This window comes from Sus scrofa, chromosome 1 (genome assembly GCF_000003025.6).
Source record: "Sus scrofa isolate TJ Tabasco breed Duroc chromosome 1, Sscrofa11.1, whole genome shotgun sequence".
In the NCBI taxonomy this organism is placed as follows: Eukaryota; Metazoa; Chordata; class Mammalia; order Artiodactyla; family Suidae; genus Sus; species Sus scrofa.
In genome coordinates this window covers 149,471,220-149,490,637 of record NC_010443.5, presented here as the reverse complement: position 1 = coordinate 149,490,637, position 19,418 = coordinate 149,471,220, and the positions used below count along the sequence as shown (strand labels likewise).

Genomic DNA, 19,418 nt, shown 5'->3' with positions numbered 1-19,418 from the left:
ATGGGTTTAAATGTATTGACAGACATGTTCAACCATTACCACAGTGAATTTTAAAACGTTTTCATCACCTTTTAGCTATACCTTCCCCCCTGTCACTTACTGTCTCTTGGCCCACATCCCATGACCCTGCCCAGCCCCAAGGAACCACTATAATACCTTCTATCTCTATAGATTTGCCTATTACAGCTCTTTCTTATGAAATAAATCATTTTGTAACTGGCTTCCTTCACTTAGCATACTGTTTCCAAGGTTTATCCATATTGTGGTTTGTATTAATACTTCTTTTTTTTGTGGCTGAGTAATATTTCATTGTATGGCTGGCTGTACTTCAAGTTTTGTTAATCTGTCACTGAACGTTTGGGTTGTTTCTACCTCCTGGCTATTATGGATAATACTGCTATAAACATTCATGTACAAATTTTTGTGTGGACGTATGTTTTTATTTCTCTTGGGCTTATACCTATGAGTAGAATTGCTGGCCTGTATGATAAGATCATGTTTAATCGCTTGAGGAACTGTCAGACTCTTTCCCAAGGTGGCATCATCACTGTACATCCGCTACCATTGGATGAGGGTTCTAATCCTCACCAACACTTGTTATTATCTGACTTTTTGATTCTAGCTGCCCTAGTGGGTATGAAGTGATTATCACATTATGGTTTTGATTTCCATTTCTCTAATGACTGCTGATGTAGGGTAGGTTTTTGTGTGCTTTTTGGCCATTTGTGTATCTTCTTTGGGGACATATATATTCGGTTCCTTTTAAAATTGGCTTATTTTTTAAGTTATAAGAGTTCTTTTTACATATTCTAGATTAAGTTCTGTATCAGATATGGATTTGCAGAATTTTTTTCCCCATTCTGTGGCTTGTCTTTTCACTTTCTTTTTGGTGATCTTTGAAGATAATGTCATCCAAAGTTTTTAATTTTAATAAGAACTGATTTATTTTTTCTATTGTTGCTCATGGTTTTGGTGCATCTTATATTTTCTAGTCCCTGCTTTTAGCACGGAGTCAGAGCAACAGTCTTCATTTGATTTGTCATTGTTATGAAAAAAAGTTAAAGTTATAATTAGCTTTGAGGCTATAATACTTGATGGCTTTTTATTAACATCAAATCAAATGGCATTTGGCTGAAAATTCCAATCATGGTGTAAAGTAAATGGAAAATGATATGTTTTAATTGAATTAAATAGCATAATGAAAAATAAAATCAATATTATTGATTTTAAAGCATTTTATTCAATAAAAGTCTTTTTCCCTCCCTAAAATTTACTTCATTAATTCTACTCTATCACTGACATTTCCCTTTGCCATTAACCTTCAGATAACACAAATGACTTGTTAGATGAAGAAATTGGTGATTGACAGTTGGAATAGGAGCCGTCTTTCACTGGCAAAGAGGTTGTGTGTGAACAGTGATATGTGATGAGCATATACATGTTATTAGGATATATTTAGAAAAATAATAGTAAGACTCTTTGGGAAAAAGGATGAAGTATTTGTTTAAAAATTACATTTCTTTTACACTGGGACTTGGGCATCTGTTTGGGAAGCTAAAGATGGCAAGGGCTGACTTACTGACTCATATCACAGCAGTTTTTATTTAATCCACTTTACAGAATGGGAATTCACTGAAATGTAATTTGAAAAGAGGGCTTCTCTGTTTTTGTTTTTGTTTTTAGAGTTGTAAATGGAACCAGTACCATTAAAGAGAATTGGAGCATGGGAGTATTTTTTTACAAGCTGGTTGAAAATCGCTTTTTCCATCAAAGTAGCATGGTATCACTTCCCAAGTCCTCAGTGTGGGCATGAAGTGGCCCCCGAATCTGCTTTCATCCTCTTCATGGAGGACTTCATACAGTGATCAAATTCATCTCAATAGAAAGGATCTCTGCTTTTAGGCTAATTTTATGATTTTTTTTTACCCGGTGTGTCACTTTATATAAGACTTTTGGACTAATACATGTGTCTTTTCCTTTTATTCAAAGGATTAATGTGCGTTTATATTTTTCACAGGTTATGAGTGCCAACTGAGCCACAAGATACCTCTTCAGCACCTTGTTAACGATGGACACTGAGAAGAAGCCAGAGAGTGATGAGGATGACAACATAGACAAAGAGGCAGAAGACTTGAGAACAGGCTTGTCCCCTGGTGTAGACTGTGGGCCTGTTTCGGAGGGGATTGCAGGTCCCTTGGAGAACTCCACACGTAAAAGAGGGTTTGCAGAAGCTTCAGCCTTTGACAGTGTTGTCGTGGAGGAAGATGGGGATCAACACGCTGCCAAACGAATGAAGCTAGCAGAGGCAGGGTCCTCCCACCCTGGGGAGCAGAGCATCTATGGGTCAGGAAGTTCTGAGGCTGCAGGCCCGGGAGTGGGTGTCCCGTCTGAGGGGACAGTGACGGAGGCCCTCCTGAGCCATGTGGACGGAGGTGTGAGTGCCTGCAGCGGGAGCACTGGGGACGCTGAGGACAGGCCTTCTGAGGACATGGTTTTCCTTGATCCGGGAGGAGTGCCCTCCTTCCCTCTGGAGGAGAGGGGTGTGAGCTGCAGCCCAAGGGGTGCGGGTGCAGCTCCCAAGGATGGCCCCTGTGACCGGCTGTCCTCCTGCCCTGACCTGGACCTGGAGTGTCAACCACAGCAGCCCAGGGAGCACACCTGCGGCCACTGTGACCACCAGGCAGAGAGCAGTGCGGCACTGTACACACACGTCCAACAGATGCATGGGCACAGGGTCTTTTCTTGTGACCTCTGTGGCTTTCAGTGCGTGGAGGAGAACCTGCTGAACGCACATTATCTCGGCAAAACACATCTCCGGCGTCAGAACCTTGCTGCTCGTGGGGGCTTTGTACAGATCCTAACCAAACAACCCTTTCCCAAGAAGCCATGTCCCATGGGATCAAAAAATGTTCGCACCAAACCAAGGCCTTCTAAACCAGTTGCAAAGAATAGTGATTCAAAAGGATTACGAAGTGTTACAAGCAGATTCAAAGATTTCAGAGGAAGCATTTCTAAACAGAGTGGAAGTAGCAGTGAGCTGCTGGTTGAAATGATGCCCTCCAGGAATACCCTGTTGGAAAAAGTAGAGATTATTGAAGAAAATGCAGCCTCCCTTGGTGTGGCTAAGAATCCTGAAAATCAGAGTAAAAAGTTAGGAGCTTTAGTCACCTCGGAGGGTCTCCGAGATAAACTGGAATCTACTAGAAATACCCTCCAGGCAGCCCACAGTATTGGTTCGACCTCAAGACTGAGATCCGAGAGAAACATCCTCATGTTGGGCAGTAGCTTGCGACGGCGCAGTGGCACTTTCACCCTAAAGGGCCAGGTGAGGAAGCGGTTCAGTCTCTTAGGAATTAGTAAAAGAGGCACTAATGAAACTCAGAGGCTGTATATGAAACACTTTAGAGCACAGATGAAGACAAGTGATGCTGGGTCAACACCTCAGCTTCTAGAAACCAGTGGCAGTGTCCCCAGTCTGTGCACAACATCCTCAGAAACCCAGGAGCCGGAGCAGGACAGGAGAAACACCCACCTTCTGTGCTCCTTTGACTCATCAACGGTGAGGCCAGCTTCTGACCACCCGGTGCTGTGTGCTTGTACAGACTGTGGTCACACGGCCACAGATAGGACAGAGTCAGAAATCCACGCACAAAGGTGCCACGTGGGAGAGATGCAGTTTCGTTGCCAGACCTGTGGCTTTTCCGGTACGTGCAGGAAGGACTTGGATGAGCACATGCATAGTCACCAGCATCCAGAGAATGACTCTGGCCTCAGTTGTCACTGTTGTTCATTTATTTCCTCGAATGAAGGGGAGCTGAGAGACCACATGAAGGAAAAGCATGGTATGGGTTTTCTTTGCGCCCCTTGTAACCTGTTCTTCGTGTCTGAGAAAGACATGGAGGAGCATAGAACAGCTGAGAAGCACGTTTGCTTATTGGTTCAGCCAAAGACTCCTCAGTCACTTAGCAGTGATTTGGTTTTACAGACTTTACCTTTAAGTACTTTAGAATCAGAAAACACAGGTGATCCTGTGAGTGAGTCAGGAAAAGCAGCTCAGGAAGAACCCATTAAGTCCAGGGTGAGTCATGGAAATGACACGAGACATTCAAGTAAGCCCCAGTTCCAGTGTAAGAAGTGTTTTTATAAAACAAGATCTTCCACTGTCCTCACAAGACACATAAAGCTCCGGCATGGGCAGGACTATCACTTTCTTTGTAAAGCATGTAATCTTTATTCATTGAGCAAAGAAGGAATGGAGAAACACATCAAGAGAAGCAAGCATCTTGAAAATGCTAAGAAAAATAATATTGGCTTAAGCTTCGAAGAATGTATTGAAAGGATCTGTATAGGTGTAAATGATAAGAAAGAAGAGCTTAACATTTCCGGTAATGGAAGGATCGAGGGCCATGGAGAAGGTGTGCAGTTTCAGGAGCACTCCTATCTTGAGAAGAGCATCCTGCCCGCCCAGGAACTGTCACAGTCTGGGGTAGTCACCAAAGAGGCTGAATTAGCTTTGACTGCTACTCCAAAGAGAGGGAGACCCAAAGGTAACATCTCACGGACATGTTCGCATTGTGGCCTTTTGGCCTCGAGTATTACAAACTTGACTGTGCACATTAGACGAAAACACAGTCACCAGTATAGTTATTTATGCAAAGTGTGTAAGTATTATACTGTAACTAAAGGAGATATGGAGCGTCATTGTGCCACCAAGAAGCATAAAGGGCGTGTAGAAATAGAAGCAAGTGGAAAACAAAGTTCAGATATCATTGTTGGCCCCGAAGGGGGTAACCTTGAAGCATGTGGGAAGAACGCCAGTTCCACAGTTTCAGATGAACCCACTAACAAGGTGGCTGAAGCAGACACCTCCATCCCGGAAAAGCCAGTTCTGGAGCATGGGAATCCAGTTGAAGTCGACGTTGAAAATGTACTTCATTCTGTAGATGGAGAAGCTAATGGTCACCTTATTCAGAAAAAGGACCAAAGCTATCCAGAACCAGAGGACCTTGACCATCAGGGACCTGCATGCGCCCAGAGAGACGACATGGGCACGGGTGATAACAGATGTGTGCACTGTGAGTTTAACGCTCACTCTTCTGCTTCCCTAGAACTGCACGTAAAGCGGAAACATACAAAAGAGTTTGCCTTTTATTGCATGGCATGTGATTACTATGCTGTGACTCGGCGGGAGATGACCAGGCACGCAGCAACAGAAAAACACAAGATGAAAAGGCAGTCTTACCTGACCTCTTCTAATGGAGAAGCAAGTGCTGCTGAAATGTCTGGAAGCACCCTTATACCTGAAGAGCAGCATCAACAACATTCTGAAGAATTTCAGATCATTTCGGAGCAACCCTCTGAAACCCTCAAATCCAGAAATGCTGCTGATTGTTCTATTTTGGGTGAGAATACTAATTTAGATGCATCTAAAGTACTCTGCACACCGGACTCTGTAGAAATTGAGACTGAGGAAGACTCTAATCTCAGTGAAGGTCATTCCTTTTGTGGGACTTTGCAACAGCCCCTGGCCAGGGATAAAGTTCTGAAACCGGAGGAGATGCTGTCCCTTAATGTTTCCTCTAATTATGACTCCCCAAGCAAATTTCAGAATGAAAACACAGGAAGCTCAGCTTTGGATTATGAGACGACAAAGAAAAACCACAGCGTGTTGAATGACATCAGTGATCCAAACACACTTTGCGAGAGTGATGGGGGCGATAAGGCAGATCAAGTACTTGGCAAGCGTGGGTGTCCTGGAGCTCCAGATGGAGAGCATTCAGCCGAGAACACCATGATGAGAGTGACCAGAGAACAACTCAGCCCTGTGACCAGTGGTCAGAACAGAGTTGAGAGCGTGCAGGGTTCAGGGGGTTTGAATGATGTGCCAGAAGATCCTGTTCTGGAGAATAAGGAGATTATGATGAATTCCCAACATGAAACTAAAATTATTCTGGAAGAGGATGGTCCAGCTTCTGATAGCACCATTGAAAATAGTGATGTTTATGAAACTATAATCAGTATTGATGATAAAGGACAGGCCATGTACAGTTTCAGCCGATTTGATTCTTCCATAATTAGAATAAAGAACCCTGAAGATGGTGAACTTTTGGACCAGGCTGAAGAGGGACTAGTAGCCACAGGAGTGAGGATGGGTGAGCTGCCCATTAAGGACTGTGCTCAGGGTGGGAAAAAGAGGAAATCTGAAGGCAGTTCCTTTGCTGAATCCACGCGAATTCGTTGTGATGACTGCGGCTTCTTAGCAGATGGGTTGAGTGGACTGAATGTTCATATAGCCATGAAGCATCCTACAAAAGAGAAACACTTCCACTGTTTACTGTGTGGAAAGTCATTCTATACAGAGAGCAACCTCCATCAGCACTTGGCCAGTGCTGGTCATCTGAGAAATGAACAGGCCAGTGTCGAGGAGCTTCCCGAGGGAGGGGCCACCTTTAAGTGTGTCAAGTGCACTGAGCCCTTTGATTCTGAACAGAATTTATTTCTGCATATTAAGGGGCAGCATGAGGAACTGCTGCGAGAGGTGAATAAGTACATAGTGGAAGACACTGAGCAAATCAACCGAGAGAGAGAGGAGAATCAGGGGAATGTTTGCAAGTACTGTGGGAAGATGTGTCGCAGTAGCAACTCCATGGCCTTTCTCGCACACATCCGCACTCACACAGGTATGTAAACCCAGCAAACCTCTGTTTACCTATAAGGTGGAAAGGAGTGACGCGGTCTGGATGTTTGTTCCCATCCAAACGTGGAGTCCTTAAGTGCCTTTGCCTCCTGGCCTCTTACCCAGTTCCCCTCCCACTGCACTGTAGCTCTGGACATCATGGTCTTTGTTGACACTTAACATTTCCAAAGGTAATTAATTCAGCCTTAGTGATTCCAAAGGTGGGATGTTTGGCAGATTTCTTTTATCAAAAAGGCTGATCCCTCCAGTTCCTTTGTTAAATTCCTGTCTCTTAGAGCTTTTCTGTTGTTTCTAAGTCCTAATCGTTTGGTTTTTCCAGGGTTTCTGTGAAGTGGCACTTGGGGTTTCAGAGGACACAGTAAAGGGCTGTTGAGGAAAGGAATATGAACATTTTCTTACAGTTTTAGAGATTTAAATGTGTTCATCGCCAGATAGTTTACATCCCAAAGTGTAACCCCCTGGCAGCAAGATTCTGCCTTCAAGGCTCGATATGAGTCAACACTTTTCAAAGTTAATATGTCCCAGGCATTTGGTCTTCATGGAGGTAGCACTTGATTTAGTTTCTGTCCTCTGTCACATGTAATGTTCATTTTAATGTTTAATTTTAGGTAGAAATTTTTTTAAAAACTTTTTTTTGTGGAAAATACATAAGCCACTATTCTAAATTTATGTAAAAATTCACTACACTATTTCTATAAACCTGCCATACATTCTTTATTTTAAATAGACAGCTTTTCTAAATCATTGTGCTCTGCTTAGACAAGTTCTGTCTCCATGGTTGAATTTATGAGTGGATTTGAATAATAAATTCACATTTCAATGAACGTATTTTCATTAAAACTGTAAGGTTTATTTTACTGTACTTTTAAATAATGGCTTATTATTAAAGCTATACTTTAAATTCATGCAGTTTTTGAAACTTAGTGCATGGTTACAAGGAGGAAGACAAAAGAGTGTGAAACATTATTAATAGTTTAGAGTGATTAAAGAGAGGTAAAAGTTTTTCACTGAAGAAAGTAGCAGAGAAACCTGTTTACCAAGATTAATCTAGGTAAATAGAAACACTATACTCTTGATCCCAGCTCTTCTCATGCAGTAGAACCATCGCAGGGGAATACGTTCAAATACTTACTTTCTGGCATTATTAATATCTCTGTCGGTACCATGTTGCAATTCACTTTTGGAAATGATGTGGCTTTAGAAATCAGGCTCGTTCACATGTGCAGAAAATAGGTACTTTCTTAACATGCCCTCTTAAGGCAGATAAAACTGAATAAAACTAAGAGGAAGATGCTAATGGAGCTCTTTTTAGAATTCTTTATGCAACTGTCTGGTCAAGACATGTTGCTTATAATTGATGTGTCCATTACTTGAATTCTCTTGTAATTATAGTCAATAAGTCTTGTAAATGTGTTAAAGCTCACTAAAAGCATACAAATTCAAGAACAGAGTAAGGCTAATAATTTAAAATAATCAATGTAGGCATTTCAGCACTTAATTTCCCTTGTGTGTTGATAGCTGATCATTCTTAATCCATTAAGATTTATTTAGTCGTTTACAATGCAAAATAGGTTTGCACTGGTCACTTGTGCCATTTGAAAATGTCCACCAGGTTAAGTGCGGAATGTAGTCCATTAGTCTTCCTTGACTATATGTATTAATTGCATTTAAAATCAAGTTAATGTGGATGTGAAAGTGAGGTAACTATCAATATGTGACAAAGTAACCCTACTTATATAAGTTACATCATTGATTGTAACATTTAGTAAAAGTTAGCATACTTTTTAACATCTTGTGTTGGGCTTATCAGCAAGTACATTTTTATTGTGTCCTGAGGCACCACAAAGAGCGCTGTTCCTGAGTACACAATGCCAGTCTACATTTCAATTTTGCAAGTCATTTTTTGGGGAGAGGTTGCCCTCTAGGTTTTAATCTAAGGTCTCCTCCCCTCTCTGGGGGACATCTTAAAATGAATTGCTTTTCTGATACTTTGCTTATGTCCATGAAATAGTAATTCAGGGACTGTTATTAATGGTTAACTGGAAAAGGGCTTATTCTTCCAATCCCTGTTTTCATATTTTGTGATTTGCTATTTATTTTATGTATCCTTTTCTTCCCTTCCTTAACATGATAAAAGCAGCATTAGAAGAAATAAATGAGTTTTGGTTATCAAGAATTGTGGTAAAAAAAGCCTCCCAGAGCTTTCTTGAATGTTTGCTGGTATGAACCCATCAGCGTGATCTGAAAGAGCAGAGTCTCTTTTCCATTTATTGTAGTAGTACAGAAGAAGCTGTTCATTTTCTACCCGGCATTGTTCTAATAGTTAGAGCTCTAATTTCATAAACCAGAGGTCCTTAAGTCAGAGGACTGTCTGAAGCCCTTTACTTTCTGTTTAGAGCACAGTGGTCCCTGGTGCTATTTAGAAATATCCACACTTGGGAGACTAGGGAGTGGGTGACTTCACTGGAGAGTTCTCAAGTTAGGCCTGGTAATGTTTGTATCTTTAGCATGTGACAGACCAGAAGCCAGGTCAGCTTGGGAAGTCTGGAGAGTTAGTGCTTGGATTGTAGGCGGATGAGAGCAGGGGCTCTGCTTTGTTCACTGCTTTGCCTCCATGCCCTGTGCCCTTGGCCTCGGTGCTCTTTGTTGAATGAAGGGATAAACTCATGAGCAAATGCATGAATGAGTGTTCATTGTCGGGAGGATTGTAGAATTGAGGCTCTAGTTGAGAAGTGTTAGATATGGGCTTGTACACCTTCCTTGATTCTTTAAGACCTAAAGCCTTCTTAATGATTTTTAACTGTTAAGGTCATGTCCATGTGTGCATAGCAGTTAGCAGTGACTAATGTCGAGGAATGCCTCTGAAGGTCTGCAGGGAGACATAGTTTTTAAAGTCTTTGGAAAAAAAATTAAAGTCTTTGGAATTCTTTAGGTAAAATTGTAAGGTGCTGGAATGCTAGAGACCCTTTGATGTTTCCCTTTCAGAAAACCTCACAGGCCAAATTAAATTAAAATAAAAACAAACCAAAAAACCCCAAACTACTGAGGATAATATGTTGTCCCCCAAAATGGAATTATTTGAAATAATATTGACAGTTTACAATAAACTCAGTAACCCTGAGAGCAATAAAAATTAAAAAATACGTGGTTTTACAAATTTTGCCTTATCAACACTGTGCCTGGATTCATTTAGGGATGTGCCTAGCAGGCTTAAAATGGAAACATTGTCAGTTAGGAAAAAAAAAAAAAGGGACATTTCTTTTTTTGTTATATAGAAAAGGATTACTTCTAGTACCCTAATACTTGAATTTTTACGGCACAGAAAGGAGATGTTAACTCATCTGCTCCGCCTGTGTGATACAAAATATAGTCAAGGGTCTCAGCGATTTCTACACGAGAAGAGTCAACAGGGTAACTGGTTTCTGAGTTGTCAGCACACTGGCGGTGCTCACTGAAGCCAGGAGGCACTGGGGCTTCTATTGGGAACCCTTACAGGCTACAGTACCTTGGAAACGCTGAAGGTCTCTACCCTGCCCTGCGAACCCAGGTGCTGACAGAAGGAGCCCAGGCCATGCAGAGCAGTGTGAGCAGATGAGAGCTTGAATCACAAGGTGGTTTGAGTCCTTTCACCAGAATTGGAATGCTACCTTTGGAGAGCTTTATCTTCTTTGTTTAGAGTCCTGATGTTATTATTGATTAATGATTTCCTAACTACCTTATCTTTAATGCAACTTAAAGTATAGGTAAATTGGTTCTTCTCACTCTTTCGCAAGTCCTTTATAGAATTCTGTGTGGAGATGAAATATTTCAAAGTAGTGATAGGCTTAGTTTTATCAGAATCATTTAAATAAACTGTAGTTTCTAATGTGACTGATAGAATGCGATTGCTGTAAGCTGCGGCCTCAACCTGCTTTTGACATTTAAACATATAAAGCTGACTAGATATAACCATTCAGGTGCTAAATATATTTTACATCTACTTCTAACAGTAGAAATGGAAGTATTAAGAGATCTGGCTTCATTGTCATTGAACTGTGAAATATTCAACCTTGTCTGCCTGTGCTTAGTACTGTTGACTTTTTTATTTCTGTTAGAAGATTAAAATTAAATGCTTCACTTTTTTTGTCAGCTTTTCTGAATTAAATTGAAATTTAAGACTCTAAAATTTTTTACTGAGTGCTTCAATTTCAACAAAGTATTCTTGGAGGATTTTTTTCCAAGGACATTGCACAAAGTTCCATTGATCAAAAATGATTTATTGTAGCTTTTTATTTGAACTCATTTTGTATATTTATTAAAGTTCACACATTTCATATTCTGCCTAGCCATATCAGAAGACGTACTTCAGCAAGTATGGACCAAACATGCTACAAAAAATTTGGAAACATTGTATTGACTTTAAACTGTGGTTTTTATGATTTTGATTTATTTATTTGAAGAGTTAGTGGTTGGAACTGGAAAGTGATATATACATGTTCCGCTTAGAAAGAGTGTTGCTTCTTGAGATTATGGGTGCTGGTCATCTTTGGTAACTACATTCCAATTAGAATCAACCTGTTACTGACAGTAAGTTTGTAGACTCTGAAAAACGTTTACTTTCTCATTTTTGAGTATCGGTTAATCTTATTTATTTATGAAATAAGAAAAAATTGTTGGTATTTAGCCTTTTATTAAGAAATCTTTGTTCTTGAGATCAATAATAACCAAAATGTCAGTATTTCTGATTTGCTGAATCATCACAGATTTTTGCCTATAAAATGATTATAAATGCAAATACTTTATCCACTGTGTATTCTTGTATTATCTGGTATTAAAAGGGTAAAATAATGAATCATTTGGAATAAATGTCAGAAAAATATCTGAAATACCATTAATGTGAATAAATTCAAAGTTGCAGAAATATGAGGAAATGAGGAAGTAAGTGGCCACTGAAAAATTTATTTGACAAGAAATATATTTTTAAAAATGTCAGCTACTCTGTGTACATTTATGTTTTAAAAATGTTCCATTTTCAGTGCGGAGTGACTTAAAAAGCTATTTTTGTGAATTGTAAGAAAATATTTGAAATTGTCATCTTATTTACTTAGTACTGCCCAAGTGTGTCACTTTTGGTTTTAAATTTTATTTTTTATTTTTAAATTTTTTTCCTTTTAAATAAGTGTGGTTGATTTACAGTGTTGTGCCAGTTTCTGTTGTACAGCAAAGTGACCCAGTCATACATATGTAAATACTGTATATATGTGTGTGTGTGTATAATAATAATATATGTACACATACATTCCCTTTCTTATGTTATTTTCCATCATGGTTTATTTATCCCAAGAGACTGGATATGGTTCCCTGTGTTATACAGTAGGACGTCATTGCTTATCCATTTAAATTTTATGAATGTTATTGAAAGCTAGATATACTCATTGACATAGTAAAGTCTTCTTGGTGGAAAAATTAGACAATGCAAGTTAGAAAGGAATACAAGTATTCCATTTTGGGGACAGAAATTTATAAATAGGTTATAAGTATGATTTAAGATCTAGAAGGCCTCTTTTTAAACTATCAGTAATGTATTATTCAAATTCCAATCATATTTTATGTTAAATTTACTTAGGATCAAAACCATTCAAGTGCAAGATATGCCATTTTGCAACAGCTCAGCTTGGTGATGCCAGAAACCATGTCAAAAGGCACCTTGGGATGAGGGAATACAAGTGTCATGTCTGTGGGTGAGTAAATGGAAACCATCTCTACCTGGTGAACCAGGAAGCGTGTGCAGGATATCCATTGTTTCAGAATTCAAAACTGATATGAGTAAGAGTGGCTAAAATTATGCACGCGCGTCCTCCTCTCCATTGTTATGGTAAATTCCTTAAACACAGTTATGACATTCTTCTCCCACTTCCAATCCTGTACTGAAGATGAGCAATTTTATGGGCTACAAGGTCAATTTGAACCTGTAATCTGTAAATTGACTAAATTATAGGATGTTCATTCACATTGCCAGAGAGAACTGTAAATTCCACTTAAAGACATTAAAAAAATACATAATATAGCTTTAGGAGTGTATATGCATGTTTTTATCCTTTTGCTATATGCTTTAATCACATTAAAGTTTCTTTGGAGCCATTGGACGTATTCTATAAGGAAAAAAGCAGAAAAAGATTTAGTTTTAGAAAACTGATTATTGTGGGGATGAAGTTTAAAAGACCAATGTGTAATATATGTTTTTGTGTAACTTTATTTCAAAACTTCTCGTTTTCCTGTTCTAGTTAATAGCTCTTTCCCCTAAAGAATCATTCACAATGTTTAATCGTCACTCAAATACACTGCATTTAATAGGGAAGCACTGAGATGCCTTAATGTAAAACTAATTAATTTAGCAGAAATGTTTAAAAGGTTTTAAAATGCCATGGCATCTATGGTATATCATAGGACATTCCAAGCTGGATTTTAATACCTCATTTCTGATTAAAAATATATTTTAATGTTATTATGCTAGAGAAATTAACTAATAAGTGCATCATATAAAAACACTTTATGTAAAACCTGAGAAACCTGCAGTTCTTATGGTTAATTCACAAAACACTTCAGATTCAATTAAATTATGCAATGTGCACATGTTATATTGGGTTTATTTTTTCAGTGGAAGATTCTTCTGGCTAGCTCTACTGTGTAAATATCTTTTAAGTCAAAAACAGCTCCTTTTTTTCTGTTGGGATGTGCATTTCATCTCAGTTGCATATTTTGACCCTTAAGATAGTTTTACAAATAACTTTGCAAGCAGTTTTATTAACCATGGCCTGTGATTTATTCATTGGCAGAATTGATGGTTCAGTGACTTGCAGCTAAAGTAAATGAAGATGAACCTTTGCCCTAAAGCCCCCTGAAGATCAGTGGGAGAATGAGTTTTGTTGCTACTGATTTTAGCTGCAAGGGTCGAGTGCCGAACGGTTCATTTTAGTTGCTCCAGGTCTTAGAATTTTAAAAGATACTTCATTTATTGTTTTTTCCATGAGAGTTATAGGAAAGAAGAAGGCCCTGACTCCAGTGAAAATTTACTATAAGATGGCAATAAGCAATTTCTTCTTCATTTCTGCAAAATAAGTGAACAATTTTTTGCATACTCTGATATTAGAAACCTAATTCCATTCATTTTTATTAGCTTTACCAAGACCTGGGAAAAGAAGAAACTTTCAGAGAGCAGTTTCTGACAGATGTAGCATCAAAAACAGTACCTGATTTGGTTTTGGTTGTGTGATTTGAACAGTGCAGGCTTTGCTTAGCTCATTGCTTACAATGTACAACTGAAGTGTTACACTAGCGGTTTCTGTAGTTGATTCCCAAGTAAAGAATTATGAGTACAAATAGGTATGTGGAGTTTTATACTGCTATCCTAGAGGTTTGCATGTATGTGTATGCATAAAAAAAAGCAGTCTATATGCCAAAATTGTATCTCTTAAGAATTGAATTTTACTTGGCCAAGAGTAATAAGTTAATTTTTTAAAGTGAAATTTAAGGGTCACAAAGCAACAATTTGAACTGGGTAGGTATTTTTACAGTGAAGCTAAAAGTTCTGAAGAATTACAGTAAACTGAAGAATGCCTATTGATCTCTGTACTTGAACCAGAACAATAATGAGTTAAATACCCTGTAATGCTAAAGAAAAAGTATCATAGGTTGTTCTGTATTTATGTGTTTCAAAGGGATAGAGCATTACGTAGGTTAAAAATTGAAGTGAAAAACATTAAAAAAAAAAAAAAAAAAGCAGCACAGGAGTTGGCTCTGAGCTTAGTGGCAGGAGAGAGCACTGGTACATTAATACCACTGACAATGTCAATTCATTATCTTTGATGGCTAAATAATCTTAGAAATGCTCACTGGACCTATTAGTTCCTGAACATAAGCAGCTCATGCTGCATTTCTTCATTAGCTTTAATTGCTATAAATTTTACCTTTTAAAAAATCATGCTTTAAAAGGTGAAGTGATCTTTCAGGAACATTAACTCTATAATTTTGTCACAAACAGAAGGTCCTGCACTATGTTTTCTTTTCTTCAGTAGTTAGTATCTTAGTCTCCATTTTAGAATTTTATTAATAACCCCTCATTATTTGACTTGTAAGAAATGAACTGTTTTTCAAATAGTTTTGATAGAGTAATAATATATGAAAACAGTGGGGCAGGCACATTTTTGAAGTGAAATTATTACTCACATGTTGTATTTATTTTTCTTAGTAACCCCTTGAAAAAATCTAATATTTTATGGTGAACCTGATGAAAACAACAAACAGTGCATTTTGCTGAGTTGAGCTCAGTGTTAGTTTTTCAGATTATTGGTATTTGTTTGACTTCTGTTTGACCTCTGTTTCATATCTTTTTATTAGAAGATTTAGGTGGTCATCAAATATGTATTACATATATACGTAATATATATATATTTTTACTAAGGCTTAATTTAAGAGTTGTGCACTAGCTACCCTCTTAACAAAAACTGCATTTTAAACTTTTATTTCAGTTGTTTGTACCTACATGGATTTTTGAATTTTAAGCTCAATTTTTCGTATCTTTCTCCTCCTCACTGGCAAATCTTAGGTATAGTAGATCGTAGATTGAAGTTATTTGACAAAAGAAGCTGAATGTATTAGATATCTAATTCCTGTTGGTAGCTAGAGTTCATAATTCAGGATTTAAGTTTTGTTTACCCATGGTTTACATGCTTATGTCAGGGTATAGATTTTACAAATGTATTGCTCTGCACTTACTATTTTATGTACATGTTACAGATAACTTCATTTAAAAGCCTTTTCATTTTACTTTCGCTTTTAGGAGGAACAGTTTTTGAGTTACAGTTTCTTAATGTTTTTCTTCTATCTGAGCATGATCGAAAGAGGAATTTTATAGAATATAGGTGTATTTATATTTATTACTTGATGAATAGTTAATATGAAAATGTGCTATGGGTCACACACAGGGCTTAATAGGGAAGAAAATAAAAAATAATAAAAATAATAAAAAGCACTCTTTTTTATATAGAAGTTAATAATTTTCTTCGGAATGTATGTTTAAAAATAGGTAAACACGTTTTTACTAAATCCATGATCTTTACCTTTGTTTTTTCTTCAGTAGCCAAGAATTAAAAAATCTCAATGGCTTAAGAATGTCATTATGGACACCATGTTTTGTTAAATTCATTGAAATTTATTTTAATAATCTCTTTCTCCATGTGTACACAGACACACACTCCCACACACAATGGTGTATATATATAATACTCTTAATAATAAATAGTATTTATGCAGTGCAGTGGCTTTGTGTGTACCTTAATAACATTGAATTCATATGTTGATCTCAGTTTTAGGAGATTATTTACTTCATGTTTATTATTCCCATTGTACAGATGGTAAACTTGATGGTAAAGTGTTTTTAGTAATGGACTTAAATTATGTGCTAGTAATGATATACCACAATTTCCTTCCTTTTAACTGTATCTTTTCTTTATTTCTGTTTTTGTAATATGTGATTTTAATTTGTACTTATTTTTTTCTCTCTAGGTTGTTTTCTCTAGCATTTGATAACTGTAACTTGTTTCCTTCCAGCCCCTAGCCACTTTTTTTTTCCCCTGCTTTTGCTCAGACTTATATTCTTTAAAAAAATTACTTGCTCTGTAATTTACTTTAATATTTTGGTATTCTGTTTTTTTCTCTTTGGCCTCTCTCTGCTCTCTTTTCTCAATTAAAGTGTTATTTTAAATACTTTATTTTTCCTCATTGTTCTTTATGTGTTAACATATTGCCTTGCGTGATTACGAATTGAATATGTTAGTATAGTAGAAATAAGTGCCTAAAAAAGTAAAGATATTTTTTGTCTTTCCATTAGGATGATAGGGGTAAAATTGGTCCTCTTGTTTTTTTTTTTTTTTGTTTGTTTGTTTTTTGTTTTTTTTTTTAAGGAGAAAAAGGTAGATTTATTGCTTTGCCAGACAAAGGGGGCCACAACAGGCTGATGCCTTAAAGACTGTGCCCCCATCTTGATTTTTTTGTTTTTGTTTTTCATTACTAGCTACTACCAAAAGAGTTAGTAGAAAATTGGTAAGTAGCCCGAGATTTCGGTAAACCTGAGAAATGATACCTAAGTTTTATGTGCCATTATTCACAAAGACCCCAATATGCATGATTTAGGGATTATATTATTTTCTGACTGCTTTCCCTGTGTCTAGTCGTGAATATTGTATAAAGAGTTAAACGGTTGAGTAGTACTTACCTAATCAGGAGAGAATAAGGGCATTTACTAAATCTGTCACCTCTGCTTTCATGAAAAGATTCTAGACATTTTCTATTGTGTATTAATGTGCTTATGAACTGTTTATTCTTAGTTGGTTTAAGAAAACCTTAAATAGAAAGTTACTAATGCAGTAAAACTCTTTGTGTGTGTGTGTGTGTGTGTGTGTGTGTATGTGTGTGGCATTACCTAGTTTTTGTGCATTAGAAGGGATCTCTATGTAGATGATTATAATGTCACTTTCTGACCTTTGCAGCTTGAATAATTGTAAATCATTGCTTCATAACGTGTCAGAGAATGTCTGTACTAGGCAATTAAATGGCAGAATATAATAGACCAAATTATTGCCTGTCATGTTTTCAACAACACAGTTAGTATTTGAGTTACACTTAATCATTACGTGCATTAGCAACTTCATTGGAATCCAGCTTCAGGCTGAGCATGAAATACATTACATTATTTAAACCTCTAATGGTACAAGTCATTTATTTGTGTTGAAGTGTACAACATGCAGAGTTTCATAAAGCAAGGAACACTTGAGAGCTTAATTTATCCAAATCAAAGTCTAAATGCAGATAAACACAAGTGGCAAAAATTAGTAATTTTTATAGGCTGGAAATATTTAAAAATACATGGTTGTGGGTAATTGTAGGCAGCAGGAATAAATTAAAATCACTATTTTTAGTCTGCTCTGAGAACTAAAGCTGTGTATACCTAAATCATTAAAAGCACCATGGAATTGCATTTATAGCTGAACAATTAATCACACCCATCGTATCTATAGATGTATACAAGTAAAGTAAGGTTTTGGTTTGGCTGATTGTTTTGGTTAAAGAGATACAGAAAAAAGATATAGATTAAAAAAGTTTGTTTTATTTTGTGTCAAAAATTATGCTTATAACAGTATAGCAGCCTTTCTCAGTTTTGTAAAAAAAATCTGAATATTGAGATACTCTTATTATAAAAGATGTATTACATATTTTATCACTGTATTTTAATGCTTGTTGCTTAATGATTTTCAAACTAATGACAAAAATAATGTCTTTAGTTTGAAAATTTGACAGTTACATGTAATGCTTACTGCCTTGCAATTCCTGGCCATGAGGAATACCAAATTTACATTGTTAGGTTACTCCTCTGATGTTGAAATCATTGAAATACCACTTAAATAGTGAATGGATATTGTTTTATATTTCTTATAAATAATTCACTTTTTATTTTGAAAATCAGAGATGTCTTAGTTATATTAAAATAAAATACACTCTTTCTCAGTTATGGTTGTGGGGTATTTTCCAGTGAGCAGTTTGGAAATCCAGGAGAGAGTTGGGGGTAAGTTTAGGATAATGGAGGAGATATGCATGTTTCTGGTGTCTCCACACAGGGAAAGGAGAGCGTCTTTGTACCACCATAGCTGGGCTCCTTTCTTGTCATGATATTTTCTTGAATTTTTGCCATGGAGGAGTAGGGTCATAGATTTATTGCAAAACAATAAGTATGATCTACTCATAAGAAAATAGAAATAAAATACACATTGTCATTTGTTAGTATCAAATGGCCTCTGTCTCCAAGGTCTTATCACAGTGGCTTTAGTCATTTTTGCTTTGTCTTTATTTTAAAGCATTTGGTGGTGACTTTAAAATCTTATTGTGGAATCATAGATTCTGTAACTTCCTGTTCTCTAAGTGGAACGCTGGAGGGCAGCCATTCTCCTGTTTCCCTTGCCTGTCCTGTGATTTTTTTTTTTTTTTAATTGTGAACTTGTTTTCTCCCACTCTCTTCCTGTTCATTTATGTCTGAAAGTCCTTTACTATCTACAGGGCTTTGCTCTTTGATTTGAGATTAAGAGGAGATGTTGAAAGTGTAGATAGAAGGAAAGTAAACTGCTCATTGAGGTATTCCTTCATTTCCTACTGGGCAGCTTCTTGAGTTTCCTCTTCAGGTTGGCTCAGGTGGTGCAAGGGCCCTGTGGTCATATGCTCCAAGTAAAAGAGAGACTCAGAGACACATTATAGGAGTAAGAGCAAGGAATAGCAGTCCACAGAGGAGGGGTGCCCAGCTCTGGTTAGGAGCAGCAGGAAAGGCTTCATTCAGAGGATAGGTTGAAGAGGCATTTATACACAAGGTGAATTTGGACATTTTTTGTTAGAGGGAACAAAAGAGCAAAAGTATTGAAGTGTGGAATAGCATGGCATATGAAGAACACTTCAGGAAATTCCTGGAGTTTAAGTAGCTAGATGGGGTGACGTGAAGGATTTTTAAAAATATTAATTGTTTATGGAGTATTAATATGTGCCTTGGCTGCTAGTTTTTAGGGTTAAAAGATCAAAACAGTGCCTACTACAGGTGGATAGAGAAAGAGAAAGCTCAGGTGAAGAAATGCCCAAAGTCTTTTCTGAATCTTATTACCAGTTCAGAACATGCTTCATCAGATAGGTAGCATTTGCTGTGGAG

The 19,418-nt window shown here is 37.3% G+C and overlaps 1 protein-coding gene across 3 annotated transcripts in view; it reads left to right on the top strand.

The window, feature by feature from the left end:
- ZNF407 (zinc finger protein 407) overlaps positions 1–19,418 on the top strand; it is a 426,993-nt gene that overhangs the window by 26,857 nt on the left and 380,718 nt on the right. For all 3 annotated transcript variants that reach the window (XM_021073780.1, XM_021073786.1, XM_021073791.1), the window contains 2 exons: positions 2,018–6,680; positions 12,303–12,417. In XM_021073780.1, coding sequence (XP_020929439.1) covers positions 2,069–6,680; positions 12,303–12,417 — 4,727 coding nt within the window. In that variant the 5' untranslated portion in view covers positions 2,018–2,068. The remainder of the gene's footprint in view (positions 1–2,017; positions 6,681–12,302; positions 12,418–19,418) is intronic.